The sequence below is a fragment of the Alosa pseudoharengus genome, unplaced genomic scaffold (assembly GCF_046254945.1).
Source record: "Alosa pseudoharengus isolate Yale_2024_CS ecotype anadromous, Long Island Sound unplaced genomic scaffold, YU_APseudo_1.1 YU_APseudo_1.1_scf_19, whole genome shotgun sequence".
NCBI classification, from domain to species: Eukaryota; Metazoa; Chordata; class Actinopteri; order Clupeiformes; family Clupeidae; genus Alosa; species Alosa pseudoharengus.
The window spans coordinates 34,163,313-34,179,733 of NW_027468657.1; the positions used below are offsets into that span (position 1 = coordinate 34,163,313).

At 43.1% G+C, this 16,421-nt stretch overlaps 1 protein-coding gene across 7 annotated transcripts; it reads right to left on the bottom strand.

Annotated features, from left to right (window-relative positions):
- Positions 1–307: 307 nt before the first annotated feature.
- On the bottom strand, positions 308–16,001 carry septin6 (septin 6). Of its 7 annotated transcripts, XR_012988362.1 has the most exons (12): positions 15,893–16,001; positions 14,126–14,240; positions 12,277–12,472; positions 11,083–11,269; positions 9,019–9,180; positions 7,992–8,088; positions 6,174–6,342; positions 5,799–5,931; positions 5,252–5,442; positions 4,375–4,422; positions 3,873–3,919; positions 1,898–2,831 (listed from the first exon to the last, which is right to left on the bottom strand). XR_012988362.1 is itself a non-coding variant. In XM_076292539.1 (11 exons), exons 1-11 carry the CDS (start codon positions 15,920–15,922, stop codon positions 441–443), a joined length of 1,311 nt encoding a protein of 436 aa, XP_076148654.1. In that variant the 5' UTR covers positions 15,923–15,984; the 3' UTR covers positions 308–440. The 7 variants fall into 7 exon arrangements, 5 of the variants coding, with proteins under 5 accessions (XP_076148654.1, XP_076148651.1, XP_076148650.1 ...); XR_012988361.1 differs by lacking the exons at positions 1,898–2,831; positions 3,873–3,919; positions 4,375–4,422 and adding exons at positions 308–450; positions 1,023–1,197; XM_076292539.1 differs by lacking the exons at positions 1,898–2,831; positions 3,873–3,919; positions 4,375–4,422 and adding exons at positions 308–450; positions 1,177–1,197 and having other exon boundaries at positions 15,893–15,984.
- Positions 16,002–16,421: the final 420 nt, after the last annotated feature.

Consider the following 16,421-nt stretch of genomic DNA (forward strand, 5'->3'; position numbering starts at 1 on the left):
GATGATCCTGTCATGGATTTTAGAATTTTGATTTCCAAAAAAATATGAATCCTGTATGAGCATGATGTTTCTAATAGCCATCAGGTGTAAAGTACAAAACAACTCAAAAGGCTTTATGTGTGAAAATGTACCGTCCCATATATTGTCTCTCCAGGGTTTGTACATTTCAAACGTGGATGAGAGAGTCTCTACCAAGGACTCGGATCCTTCCTTGCAACATCATAAGACAGACAGTGTGGCGTGTCCTAATTAGGCAGCTGAACTTTGCTTGTCAAAAAATACCATGTAAAGCCCACATAAGGCCATGTTCAGCAGAGCAGACAGTAAGGGAGTTTATTATAAAAAAATGGCCGATGGAGTGAGAAAGACTAGAAGGGGAAACGGATGCTTAGTTCTTGTAGAAGCTGCAGTCCCCTCTTCAGACAGGTGGCCAAGACAGATTAGAAGAAGCTAGAGAGAAGAGGAGGAGAGAGAAATATACACAAACGTGTTAATAGAAATGCAAAAAAGCTGCCAGAAAGAGCAACAGCACAGGACTATAGGAGCATACAGGAATTCAGTGGATCCCGGATGTTTGTGTGTAACAAGCCAGTGAGGTTCTCTGTAAAGCACGGTGTTGTGAAGCAGCAGTGGACTGATTAACATGCTACATCATCAGCTGAATTACAACGCAGTGTAGATATTGTGTCAGATGTGTGTGGCGATGCAGCCTATTTCAGATAGAAAGAAAATAAATAGCTTAATCCTTTTAAAAAAAAAAAAAGGACATGTCATCTTATGTGCACTGAGCATTGGTTTTCCTTGATACACAAAAAAATAGTAAATACTAAGCTGGTTGCTGTAAAAAAGCATTATAAGCATATCAGTTTGTTTCTGGAATTACACAAGCCATACAAACGCACAATGCATGTTAGTCACAGCATAGCAAAACAGGACACAGAACACATAAGCTTTGCCTAGAGCACACACATATATATGCTGTTAGTAAGCGCTGCAGTGAAAGACCCAGTAAAAATCCAGACCAAAAACACCCCAGCCCTGCTGGCTAAAAGGAAAGAAACCCGTGGAAACCCAGAGGGATGGTGTCCACTCTGCTCCCCCTCGGCCTAACGGTAGAGCTGACCAACAAAAGCCAAGGTCTGGTCCCATAGCAAAGCTTGGGGATGGAGGACCTACTCTGTGCAGAGCCAGGGATTACTGCAAAGGAAAGTAAATACACACATAGCAGTAAGCAATGAGACAGGCAGAGGACACAGTATGACACACTAGTGCTGCCCCAGTGGCTCTGTGGTGGAGTGAGATGGCAAATCCCACACTGAGCGCACTAGGTAGGAGGCGGCCCCTCGGTGGAGCTGCTGAGTGACTTCGCTCAGCAAATAAACAGAGGAAATGTTCCCACCACACCAGATACCAGGTTCACAATTTTCACAAAAATGTGCGTTTGTAACTTACATGTGGAGTTCTACACATTTCTGTGCATTGCCTCATTAACTGACCAATTAGACCTTACCCAACCATTTAGTTATACCGACTACATAGGCTACATTATTGTGAAAAGGGTCAAAGCAAGTCATATACAATATACAGCATTAACCTAGTAAACAGAGAATAACAACGTTCATAACAGCACTGTATATTGTATGTTTGAGAGGAATCAGATTGACAGATCTACCACATGTTGAAAAACATGCCCATTGTGAGCTACTCAAACTCACAGGTGTTCACATGTTAACTTGAAAACAAGCAATGAGACAAGATACTGTGCTTTAGGAGCTCACCCATGGTATGGAACATACATGGAAGCTCTCAGAAAGCATAAAATGACTGAAAGGTCACTTGAATAGGTTGGGAGTGATAATATGTGTTAAGACATGATACACAATAACTTTTACAACAATTTACATGTTTGGTAAATATAACCTTTTATTTTTAAAGAGATTTAAACGCTTTTTAGGAGTGTACACTGATATAAGTGCAATACTGGCTCCTGTTTAATAGTCACTTCATTTTTGTTCTGAAAAGAGAGGACCACACTGCCAAGTGGACTTAACATAAATCACAACTAGTTTAAAAAATGCAATGAAAACATATAAAAAGTTGATCAAATTTGGCTCAAATGTCCCAACGTGGAAGCTCATGAAGCTAACATAAGTGTGCTTTTAGCAAGTAAAAAATGACAATGAGGTATGACAGAAACTGACTGAGGCCCTTAACAACTGCACATGCGCCAGTCTAAAATGGGCACAAACATCAGCATGCCACCCGTTACCATTTTCTTCCAAATGGTCCTATGAACATTGGGAAATCACACAGCAGCATTTTCTGATTTTTAAAAGAATCTTCCCAAACATGGCAGTGTAAGAATGGCGTGGCTGGGGAGATATGCTGCCACACCCAGCCTTAACAGCACAGCCTACAAGGGGTACAGTCGGTCCCACAGCTGATGTTTGTCCTCATTTAGCCTGCCTTATAAACTCCTGCCTGTTAACTGGGGTCACAGGTGCACGTTACGGTTAGAACACACTCAATCATGCAGCTCTACAGGCCTTTCGTCAGAACAAAAACAAACACACAGTTAAAAATGCTAGCTTCTCTGGGGAGTGGGATGGGGCTGGCTGGCTCTTGAGAGACAACTGTACAGTATAAAAGAAATGCATTTGAGTTAAGGATTCCATTCACATCTATGGGGATCCAGCCTCAGAGCAGGGGGGAAGAAGGGGTCGGGGGGTGGGGGAATGGGGGAGAAGGCAAAGGACAGCATGGCTCAGGAGATATGGGGTGTAAACTCTTTCACAGCGGGCTGAAGGAGCACTTTCTACAGGAATCCTGAACTGCAAAGAGAGAAGGAGGATTATTGTTCCCTTTGGAAAACAGCAACATGTACATACATAAAGGTTACAGAGATCAAAAGAGTATGTCATGTTAGTAAGTGGCATCATGCATTCAAATCACCAAGTGGTTTTGCATTAAGAGATGTGAACAAGAAAAAGGTTTCAAAGGTGCTCCCACACAAACATTCCACCACAATGTCATCCTTTAGTAACTCATGTTACTACTTGTGTCACTAGATGGCTTTTCTGACTGACAGGCTAACTGCCCTCTCTGCTTTATTTCAGCAGCCCAGCTCTCTCTGCACTTGCTCACTTCCAGCCAAACAACTACCCCCCCATCAGAGCCACAGCCACAGGCACAGTGCGTCTCTTCTGACGAGGCTGATGTGCAGCACAAGGCCGTGGCTGGAGACCAGATTGTGAAGCAGATGTCAAGACCCCCCAGGCCTGCTCTGCCCAGATCAATGAGGATAGCTTAACCCCAGCGCATTTTGTTTGCCTTTATGCGTAGACTGGGAAGGGGGTTGGCAGGGGTCTGCTCCGCCATGAACAGCAGCATTTTCTGCTGGGGGGGGCAACGCACCACTGTGATCCTAATGTGGGAGCGGCCCCACTGAATGGCCTTTTGTGTGCAGTCATGGGAGGACAGGCCCAGGGCACACAGCTGTACACTGTTGTGGACTAGAGGGCACAGATGGAATGGTGAGGGGTCGCCCAGTGATAAACTGTCACTATACACTCACTCCTTGGCACAGGCGCAGCCCAATCTCAATCCACCCTGCCCAACTATGGCATAAATGGATGGCATGCATTCTCTACATAAAAAACATTCCCCTGGCAGATATCTGGCATTGTACTGTACGGGTTGGGTCACTGGTATAACATTCAGATTAATTTCTCTTTTCAAAACACTTTCCATAAATGCCACCAATGTGGCCAAGCACATACGTATCAACCAGATAAGCACTTGGACATGTGGCACAATGTCCAGAGGAATCTGTGACTGATGCTTTTGTAACTGGATAACTACAGCAGCCTTACCAGTTACGGGTTGCCATGCAGCATGCAGGGAGCAGGTGAAGAATTAACTGGAAAACAGCATGGGCAAGACAGGTGACACACACATACATACATACATACATACATACATACATACATACATACATAGATGTTATACACATACATGTATACTCTGTTCACATATATGTATGTTACATCTCAAACACTACAAGTCACATGGGACGATGCTCTTGTCTTGTAGTAACTGTAAAAAAAGACAATCAAATGTACTTTCAAATATCCTTGGTGTTCCAGAAAAGAGAAAGGGAAGATCCCCCTCTATGCTAAGAGCATGATCTAGTGTTTGATCAGTAACCTACAGACATCACATAGAGAGAGTGGGTGGGTGGGTGGTGCACAGTGGGGGAGCTACAATATGGCCGCCTGGACAACTGGGGGAAGCTGGGAGAGGAGAAACAGCAGGGAATGAAAGAACCGTGAAAGAAGGAGAATAAAATCAATTATATGAAAAACAAAAATGAACCTTCTCAGTGCAAGTGTCTTCCTTGGTCAGGTGTTGGAGTCAAATCAGCTTGAATAAACAATCAGCAGTGATTACCAACATGATTAGAAAGTGGTTACCTTCAAAACAATCAGCAAATGAGAGTTTGTGCACAATGCACAAAGCAAGACATCGGTCTGCATTTAAATCATTCAGGGAAATGCTATTTATTATCTGAAAGATCTACATACTAATCTACCAGTTGAGAAATGAATACCCAGGTGTGTTTTCAGACAATGTTGAATATAACCCTCTCTTCTCCATAAAATACGTTGTTAATGTTTCGTGTCATTGTCGTCTACCATAAACTAGTGCTAATGTTACCAAGTAGTACTTTCAGAGCTTAAAATCAGATTTATGATGAGTATGCTGAAGGGAAGCCATCTTTCATCTTGGCTTTGTTTAGTATCAACTAGTCCTCCTGGTCATCACCCATTAACAATGCCACCGTGTTTTACATGGTTAGTGGAACCAAACCAATATGGAGGTGAAAGAAGGCATAATTAATTGTCTTAAATATAGTGTCAGTGAATGGTTTAGAAGCTTTAGTATAGCATTTAGTATAGTATCAATGGTTTAAAAGCTTCAATTGTAGTATCATCCATAAATGCAATTCTCTTATATTGGTTATGGTGCCACATTGTATGCAATGAATCTCTATAAAAAAAAAAAAAAATACCTATGTTCTTTTACCGAGACTCAACTGTTTGAACTGTGCCATTAGATGTGGCTACTGAGGAGACCTGCTCCAACTTAGTCAAAGTGGATGTGATCTAGCTGTGTGAATATGTGGTGAGCCCCACATTTAGACAGTGTAACAGTGACGAGACAAGAGAGAGGACGGAGCACTTTGACTTACTTTTTCCTCTCTTTGTCCCTCTTGAGTGTGGTGGAGCCCCCTGCCTGCTGAGCCTGGGACTGCAGGAGCTCAGCAGCGGTCTTCTTCTGCTTGAAGGTGTTGAGCTCATCGTCCAGGGACTTCTTCTTGTCCTCCAGCTTCTTCTTCTCATCCTGGTGCAGCTTCTTCAGACGATCAAACTTCTCATGCAGCTGCACAGAGAGGTTGATAGAGTTATTTTCATCCATTGCATACAGGAATAAATAACATTGAAACCACATTTCAGTTTTTAATTCTTATTCTACAAGTAAAGACTTAGTCCGGTCATGTTGCTCATTCAGCTTAATATATATTATGCTTTCAGTTTAACATGCAACATTGCAATACATAACTTAACATTCTTTATTCATAATGGGTTAAGGCCATAGGCCTTAGTTATTCATTATTGGCTGACTCATTCACAATGCTACACACACTACTGCCTCAGCAGAAACAGACAGAATTTAGCTCAAAGTTCTGGCTGAAACCTGAAACAGCCACCGCAAGCCCTAGAGACATCCATACTGACCTCCTTCTCTGCCTCCTTCAGCTCGGCCTCTTTCTCCTTCACTCGCTGCACAAACATCTGCCGCATCTCCTCCTCCTTCTTCTGAAGCTCCCCCATAAACTCGTTCCTCTTGGCCTCATACGTCTCCTGCAGACTGCACAGTCAACACAAGGAGACTTCACATGCCATAGTCACACCATATCGCAGCGTATACAACTTCAAAAAACATTCTTCACAGTAACATGAAACTTGCTGAGCAGATCTGAGATACAGCAGTAAACTACTACTTTAAGTATAAAAGTAGTATCTATCTAGTATATAAACTATCCATCTATCTATCTATCTAAAAAGGTAGGGCCCGCAGAGCGCAGTTTTACACATTACGCTGACCCTCACCTGAAGGGCTTGCTATCAGGGTCCGTGTCTTTGAAGCCCATCTCCTCCAGCTTGCAGCGGCGGTAGAGCTCGTAGTGGCGCGTGTGCGTCTGCTCCCGCAGGTCCTCCATGTTCACCCGGATCAGCATCTCCCGCAGCTTCACGAAATCACAGTGATTCTCGTTCTCCACTGCCAACAGCAACAGGACCACACAGCCATTTAACACGCAGCTTTGCACAAACAATAAGTTAAGGGCTCTGTGCACTAGCTTACTTGAAGTCGGCAAACCAGTTTCCTGTTGGTTGATATCGCTGTCAACAAGTATCTGAAGAGGAGTGCTTCAGTTGTACCAAAATGTGTGCTCACCGAAAAATCCTTCCCTTCTTATTTTGTGCAGCCACAGCACGTAGACTGGCGTTTTTAGGAAAAAGGTGGAAGCTAAAATCGATTTTAGAACGACTTGAAGCCGAGAGGCACACAGCAGAGCTCCTTAGAGCCGCCCACGGACATCAAGACTTGCGTACATTGTATTTCTTACCTTATTGGTACAACTAAAGCACTCATCTTCAAGTTCTTGTTGACAGCCATGTCAACAAACCCGGAACTGGTTTGCCGACTTAAAGTAAGCTAGTGCACAGAGTCCATAGTCATAACTATAAGTTCAGGCAATCCATCAGATAGTTTGCGATCATTGGGATGGATATGCCATAGATATGTATTTATGCCAAAATGCATACATGCTAAAAATGTATTAGCCTACCCAAGAGCTACAAGCATAAATATGTTTCCACAGCTAAATAAGTTAACTGTTAACTGATTTGAGGGTAACTAATGCATGTGTTGAATGAATGGTTTGTACCTTCATAGCAATACCTTTTCTAGCCCCAATATCTACAGTATACTCTCTCACACACAAATGCATACACAAACATAAACATACACTAGAACTCAATAATGCAGATAAGCTCCATTCATGTACTCTTAGGAGGTCGATTACTTTGCCCAGTATGTGACTCTGTGTTCGCCCACGTGCACAGCCCCATGGCGCCATGTGGTCACTGAAAAGGAGCCACTGCACAATGTCAGAGACGGCCCCAGGCTAACACTATTGTATTTATGCTCCATGGAGCTACAACTGCCCTGGTCTCAGGACACCCACCCCCCAGTGCAGTGCATGCACTGAGTGAGGAAGGGGTGACTGAAGTGAGGGAGTGAGAGAGGGAGAGAGAGTAAAGGAGAAGGAGAGAGAGAGAGAGAGAGAGAGAGAGAGAGAGAGAGAGAGAGAGAGAGAGAGCGAGAGAGAGAGAGAGAGAGCTGTGACAGACAGAATAAGGGAAATGAGGGCAGAGCATCTTTGCGAGCAATGACTCAGGCAACTGTTTCTATTCTTGGAATGTAAACTGCAAGCGCACCCTGGAGCAGCTCTGGCCCACATCTGGCCCTGTTCTGGCTGGACTCCGCTCCAGTCCGCCTCCATCAGGGGCATGGGTATTAGCCATCTGCCATATGAGCGGGGGCATCTACCCAACAGTGTTTCCATGTTCACAGACTGGATAAATCTTTCAAATCAATGTGTTCACATGTAGCATGTGTGCTTGGTCTATTTATGTAGCACTCAATGGAACAGCTCTGTCACTGGCGGAGCTTTTGACACAAGTGGGCGTGGAGGGGGAATGAAAAAAAGAGAAGTTGTTTAAAAGATGTTACAGCAATATCTCGTCTTTGGGAGTGGAACCAGCCTCACATATTTTGTGTGAGGCCATGGAGCCACGGGTCATGGTCGGAGAGGGCGGGAGGCAACCGTCTCATTTCCTCTACAGGACGTGACCACTGCTTACCCTGCACTGTCCCCCAGGGGTACTGCCTCGCTCTCACCATCTTGTTCCCAATCTTCACTTCCTCAGTGCTGCCCACAACAGCGAATGGTAAATGGCCCTGTAGAAAACAGACATTGACTCAGAAAAAAACACACACACACAAACACACACACACACACACACTATCTGGCAGAGGAATGTTGACATCAGGAAGTACATGAGACATGATAACCTTGTCAGCCACTTTCATTAAACATTATCTAGGAGTGACTTACAGACCAACACTGGGTCTGGCTCACAAAGAGCCCTTATATTAAAACTTGTTTGAAAAGTTGTTTCTGTTGACAAGAGATAGAGGAGGATGCTAATACCATCTTCACACTAACACCATGGAAGCTTGCAAAATGGCATCCACCCAGCAGCTAATGAGATACAGGCACAGGGATCTTTCATCAGAGAGGAAGTGCGTGTCATGTGTGTCCCAGACACAAGGCCAGGCTCAGTGACAGCCCACGAGAACAGAGCAGCTAAGCAGGAAGGCTAAGAATACTTCTTATCTGAGTCTGAGGGGACTTGTGCTCTTCTTCCAAGGCTCATGACCTTGTGTTAGGTTAGCTATGCAGAAGAGAGGTGTCAGGCCTTGAGGAACTGATGGGTTTCACAGCGCTGTGTGTCCATTCATGTGTCTCATGCTCATGGCCTGCACACAGAGTCGTTTGTGGGGCCCAGTTGAGGGCTTTTCCCACGCAAAACACTTCCTGGAGTGAGAATGATTCCCACTGCATTCCTCTCTCTTTGTGGTGCCATTTCCTGAATGAGGTCCACAGCAGAGGAACTAGACACCAGATGGGGTCTCTCCCAGTCTGCCCAGTGAACTCTGCCATACAGACTACAAACTCAGTGATAACTGCAGTGAGCGGAATGACTTTCACTATACTACAATATACCATATGATGCTACAGTATATTACAAGAAGAATAGATCTGACAATACTTCTTGCTGTGAAATGCTAGATACATAGATACAGTTATGAATAAGAGAGTCTTACATTCATGGTGGAGTTGATCTCAGCCACTGTCTCATCATCTGTGGGGAATTGGTAAATCTGGACTCCATTGCTGACCAGCTCACTTGTAATCTTGATCTTAAATTTGGTGAGCTCACTCTTGGAAATGGCATCTGATTTAGCAATGATGGGGATGATGTTGACCTAGAGATGAGAGTTTTGTGTTAATGACAGTCAATAGACATTGATCCAAAAAGATTTAATGAATGAAGGGAAATGAAACTCATCAATACCAATACAGATGTCTAAATGTGTAATAATAACCAGTAAAATGATCTAAGACTATCTACACACATTCAGGTAGATCTATTTTCTGAGTTACAGTGACATTTCTTTTGGACTTAAAATTCTGTAAGTACATTTAAGTATGTCTTGTTTGCAAGTAACATTAGAGGATCATGTTCTCAGATGACAGTTCTTTGAGAGAGTGACCAATCCATGCAAATCATTTGTTTAAGGTTTTTTCAGCATTTGTTGGCAATTTAGGATCCCAAGTGTAAAACAAATGGATAAAAAGTTGCAGCACTAATATATTTCTGGAAAATACTGGGAAGAATTCCATCATTGTAAATCCAGAAGTATTTGTTTTCTTTTCAGAACAGCTTGATGCAACATGTTTTTTTTTTTAGCAAAACATCTGACAGTCCAACACGAATTGTTTACACAGAGCCACTGAACTCAAATACATCCACTATCTCTAGCCTATACATTTGCCTGACATTCTACACTGGCAGACTGATGGTGATTTAGGGTGTGATGTGACTTCAGTATGCTGCTGCAGCTCTCCTGCTCTTGTGGGCAGACCATTAAAACTGAACGGGAGCGTCTCCGAGAATGCTAAGGAACATCTGGCCCAGCCCTGATATAAATAGACCCTGAGATCCACTCTTCATGCCTCACTGAATGATCTAGCTAACAAAAATATCACTTGAAAACCGTTGTCTCTTTTAAAACCCCTTGAGGGTTGCTTGTAACTCAAGGAAAACACTGTTTTCCACTACACACAGTCAATGAGAGGGATAGAGTCAGTGTTGCTCTAGCATGAATAATTCTTCCCATCTTTCACAAGTGCCTTGAATAATTGGATGCATTATATAATAATAAAGAATCACAAATATTTAAACTGCAAAGAAAAGTGCACATCTTATAGAGCAAGACAATGCTGTCAACGACTAACATGCAATAACCTCCAAGTGTTATTTGTACATCAATTGCCTGCAAATGAGATAACTAGTATGGATGCTATCTATAGCACTGGAATCCCATCTAGCACACATTCTCCTCTTGAAGCTTTTAGACCAGCATACAGTGGACATTCCAACCCACACAAGCCTTTCAAACAAAGGCTGCTTTTCCACACCACCCACTATTCTCCACACCACCCATCCACTACTCTCCACACCTCCACACCACACCCACCCACTACTCTCCACACCACCCACCCACTACTCTCTAGGCCCCCTGAAGAGCCAAGCAGCTGGTGGTGAGGGGCAACCTGAGGTTAGTGTCTGTGGAGACGTGTGTGCTGTGTACACAGGAGGGCTTTTTTAAAGCATGTTTTGTTCTGGCTTTATTGTATTAGGACAGGCAGCTAGTGAGCACAGCTGCTCTACTAAGAGGTGGGTTGGCCCTTTCGTTCAGCTCTAGAGAGTCTCTGCAAACATAGGCCCTTGGGACGGACCAGGAGGCTGACCACCGCCGCTGACCACCGCAGCCCAAAACCATTGGAACCACAGTGGAGCCACTCATCTGTGCACCTGTTTCTGCACCACACTAAAGCCCTGCTTGATACCACTATAAGGGTTTTATGACCCATACAAAATGCATTTGAGTTCGACAGCACCACTCTGACCTTTACACGCATTTCATGAGGCTCCAAATCAACTCTCCCTTTAGTGAAGTGAATGGAGCATATCTAGATACCTAGACTCGATCACAGCAAACCAATTTCAAGGATAACTGAGTGTAAAATTACAAGTGTTCACACACCCCTCGAAAGGCCACCACAGCAGGACAGTATGGACATGTTCTCACTTAAGCACTCACCTTGCTGTCCAGCTTTTTCATGGTGACAAGATCCAGAGATTTGAGCGAGTGTCCCGTGGGAGAGATGAAATACAGACAGGTATGGATACGCGTGTCATGGTAGCTGTGGAGGGTGCGCTTGATTTTGAGCTCCTCCTGGAGGTAGGCCTCAAACTGGGTGTCAATGAACTCCACGATAGGCTTGTAACTGGAAAACAAAAATGGTACATGCTATTAGACTAAAGAATATTTGCTCTGGATGCAAAGAACTTTTTAAAGTGGATCATTGGGTATCATCTAATTATAGGGCTCTAGCCAGAGAATTAATAATTATTATGAAGTGTCAAAATATTTATTCAAAAATGTCATACTTGGTACAGTTCCCTCCACTGAAAGGGAAAAATGATTATGGTTTGGATTTCTCCACTGCAGGCATCTCTATGTTGCACATAGAGGTATTGGATTGCAAGATGGAGATGTGTCTTTGGCAGGGGAAATAGTGACAGCTCATCCAAGAGGCTAGTTGGCATAGCAACAATAGGCTAGTGTAAGGAATCTGCTGAGAGTTTAGAACAGGCACTCACTGGGGGGGGGGGAATCAGACAGAACTCCAGGAGCTTGGGGGAAGAAATCAAGTTATGGTCTTTGAAGAAAAAAACGAAAATAAACAGGGCAAAGTAGGAAGGAACAGAGCCACCCATCTCTGCATAAAGGCCAAGAGGAAAAGGTTTCCTTTTTTTCTTGGCTGTCAGAATGCTCCAGGATAGCTATTATTCATCACCATGAAATAACATTGTTATTCTACACTGACAGGAGCAACCTAAAACATGGATGGCAGAGTGGGCAGAGTCATGCCCCAAGGCTAGGTGAAGCTCAAGCACTGAGTCAAGGTTGGTCTCTTGACATGATCTCCTCTCTAATCTCCTTCTGGATATAGATCAAGTGTCAAAGCAAGGGGAAAGGAGTAAGGTGTAGTAATATTAGGAGATGTTTATTGCAATATGGTGAAAATGAAACCGAAAGTCCTAAGTCCTAGTCCTAATCTTTCCGCAACACCTATAAATAATTTCCTGTGTTTTGTACAAAGCTGTCTTAGAGTGAATTCAATAACTAGGTCATTTTTGGTCTGTCAGAATGACAGCGTACAACAGAAACATCACCCAAGACATCTACAAAAAGATAATAGAACTCAAAACATCCAGAAGTCTCTTTCACCTGTCCTCCTTGTTGATTTGGTCTCCAAAGCCGACGGTGTTGACCACGTTCAGCTTGAGGCGCACGTTGCTCTCCTGCAGCTCGTAGGTGTTGGACTTGAGCTGCACCCCGGGCTGGTTGTGCTGCATGGGCTCCCCCTCAAACTTGGTGTTGAACAGGGTATCCATGAGGGTGGACTTCCCCAGGCCTGTCTCTCCTAGCACACATGAGACACATCAAAGACTCAGCATACCACCCAAACAATAGCACACTGGCTGCCCTTAGCATGAGAGCCAATTGTTGAGTATGTTTTTTGTTGACACAATAAGCCAACTTCTTCACATTCTACAAATGCACTAAAAAAAATGCACATTCAGTCAGATCTAGTGGCTAATTCCTTCGCTCCTCCTGACTCAAGCACTTCAGTCTTAAAGAGAGATCTTCGCTATGACCAGAATGTTCATTTTAGAGAAGCCTTATGCACCCCAACTTCATAACTTTAGCTATGATCATGTGTTACCTCAGTTACTTTTGAGGGACAAGACAACCTCTGAATGCAAACAAAAGACCTGAAGCTTCAAAATGGACACAAAGCCACAATTAACCTGTCCATCACCTTGATTAGATAAGAGTCCATGTGACATCATAATGCACAGCATGGCCATGGTGAGGCAGCAGAATGTCTGCCATTAATGTAATATTGCAGAGTAGGAAATGGCAACACCACCGATTGATTCACAGATCAACCAGTGCACAATGACAAGCTCACACTGACCACTGGCTGCAGACTTCTGAGTGAGTCATTAGTCTCTCTGTCTCAGATGAGTCTTGTGCATTTGACATGCAGAGCATGCCTGCAGTATACTGCCCTTACACTGAATTGGCCTTTCATGGCAAAAAGTATACTTGATGCTGAGCGAAAGATGGGACGGTCCTGCTCTTGGTTAGTCTGTCCCTTCCTGTTTACCCAAATCCACTTCAGGTCAATGTCAAGTAGCTGCTTCGCTTTTGTCCTAGCTTGGACTTGGCTGGCCTGCAACATCTCCCTTGGCAGAGTTTCAAGCTTCTAAAAGGAGCGGTTCTGATATAAGACGGCTGCATAAACATCCCCTTACAAATCACACAAAACAGGAGGCCTAATGGAGACAAACGGTATAACTTCTTGAGGCCTCAAGCATGAGGTTTACCATCATGGCTCCACACACAACACGACCACAGTTCAATGATTCAAGCCTCAAAAGCTGAACTCAACGGTGGGTCTAAGCTTGGCTAAACACAAAACTTTAGTCATGTGTTGTTTTCTTTTGCACAGGAAACATGTTTACACAGTCTACAGGGTCATTTTTAGGCCAGCAACTTACAGATAAATCTGATCATGGCTAATGAGGATCTTTTTAGCAATCTGTAGTGCCAGAACAAAAGACAAAGACCACAGTCTTACTTTCTAACTTCCAAAGAAGTAAACATCTCACAACTACATCTCATGATGCTTAAGATCAACACTGTCAAAAGGCAGATTGAAACAGGAAACACAAATACCTTTCTTTGAAACTGCATGACTATCAGTCAATTTACTGACAACATAGAATTTATCACGTGCAAAAGCAAGGAAACAGAGGCAAAACACAAGAATCTGTTTAGCCACATGCAAAAGAAGACAATACATTGTTCTGAACGGCTTCTCAGACCAGACTGAAGTTTGAGACTGACATAACATTTTGTTACAGTAAATAGACTTGACCAGTCAGCTAATATAAGTGGGTCAAAGAGTTGCTGGAGCATTTAAAGATGAATGGCCTGGCAAACATTCAGGTGTATGATCAGCATTTTGCCTCCAGGGAAAAGGGGGAGAGCTATATGATATACTCACCAACGCAGAGGATGTTGAAGCAGAAGCCATGACTGACTGACTTGTTGACCAGCTGGTCTGGCATGCTATCGAAGCCAACATGGCCGGCGAGAGGAACAGCACGGGCACCTTCTCCCTACATTGTGAGAAAAACATACATTACATCAGGTCTTCAGGTCACAGGCAGTGGGCTAGTGCACAGGGACCTAAGAATTATAATACAGCATGGTACTTCACTGTAGTGACAAATGTCTGATCCACATGAAGTGAACAGGAGATGGCATCAAACACATGCATGTCTGAATTGTGCATAACTAATGAAACATAAAACATTACAAACTTCTTTAAAACAAGAAAAAGTCAGACTGAACAAATATCATGTGGTACTTCACTGCAAACAAAGTAGCTTATACCATGCAACCTGAAACAACAATATGGAACTGAGGTGCAGACTTCCTGTTTCCTGTTGGCTTTGTATTTCAACGTCTGCAGCTTGCCGTTTAAAACCACATTGGACATATATGGACATGATAGACAAATTAAACATTGTTTAGCCTATAGAAAACAAACTATGGGTTAATTCAGTTATTAGATAAATGCTGCTTGACAAGAAGAAGCAACTCCTATGTAAAGGAAGGGTGGGGACGTTGAAGGCTGGTTTAAGTATTCAAAGGTCTATCACTGAAAAATCACAATTTATATTTATCCATTTACATACAGCCACCATTCTATTTCCTGGAAGTTAAGAACCTACCTCTAAAACTTTCCTGTGAGCCAACTACAGCCAGGAGGACATTGTCACAAGGACGGTTAAGTGTTTAAATTAAACTAGTAGTAGGCCTAGTATACACAGACAGAAAACCTTGTTTACTGGGCAAACACATCTCAGCTGCTAGGCATGTGTTACATTCCAAAATCTGAAGTCCTTCTTGAGATGAAGGATGAAACAACAGATCCGTTTCCATTCATGCTTGCTACTACAGCATATTACAGACGAAGACTAGGAAAAAATACGTTGAGTAGATTAAGAACCCATCTGAGAACACTGAATTTAGACTAAGCTATGAGGGCCGCCTGGATAGGTCCGTTACGCCCATACAAACGGATCGTGGAACGTTAGCTTCTTTATTATAGGATTGGTATTAAGTCAAGGCACACATGTCAGCACTGCTAAAGTTTAGTACATTGACCACTTAATTTAAGCTACCATTCACTCATAAGTTTTCACCTTTTATTAACAGCCGAATTCGACAACGCCCAGCATGCTAACTGGACGGAACCATGTAACAATGCAATGTAGCGGAATCACACACGGCACTCGTGCAAGATGATTGTGCGCGCGTTCAAATGGCATATTCACATATAGTGAGTAACAGAGCACCAAACGAACCGTTTTCAATGTCCAGTTGGGATAAACTAACCAATAAAATAGGCAAAAGTGAAATGTGATTTAAACAGGAAATCTACGCGCAACACGATGAATAGGCTATGGTTGGTAGTGCATAAAATGGAAAGAAAAAAGATAGCCAGGGCCAGGATAGGCCTAGCCTACTTAATAAACCCACAATTACTATCCGTAAAAAAACAAAATACGATCGACCTAGGAATTACCACATATTTGCATAGCATAGCCTATATTGTGGATAGACTTAACGTGAACGACGAAGGATCTAGGATGGTGACTTTTTTTAAATCATGGCCTTCATGCAGGTTATTTTTGATTTTTTTTTTTTAACGCATTAATGTAACACAAATGTCCGTGGAAATGCTTATTTTTATTTTACTCACCGCTTGTCGAGCTATCTCAGTGGCCGCCATGGTTTCTCTCCTGATGGGGACCCTGAACAGGAAACTGCATAGCACAAGCCGCAAGAGCGAGACTAGAGGGGAATTCATACACCATAGAAAGTACCATTTTATGCACCCAATACCCAATAGGCTTAATGACTAATATTTGACTGTAGTCTGTCAAAAAAAGCATTCTATATTTTGTTCATACATCCGATAAGATATCCCATCTGACTTGCAAACATAAAACACGATAAACAACATAATAGACCTACACGTTTCTGTATCGTTTCACGACAGCCCCCTTTTCTGCACTTGGTTCCTTCCGCGTAGTAAAGAACATAGAAAAAGAATCAATGGGGAATTATCATTACTGATGGAATACTAGCCAACATAATCCGTCCAGGCCTATTTTTGTTTAGGCCTATACATTGTGTAGTTGACTCTCCTTTATGTTCAAGTTTTTTGTGCAATTGTCATTATTGCTATGGTATAGCCTAGGCCTTCTCAAGAGGCCAACTTTAAGGAC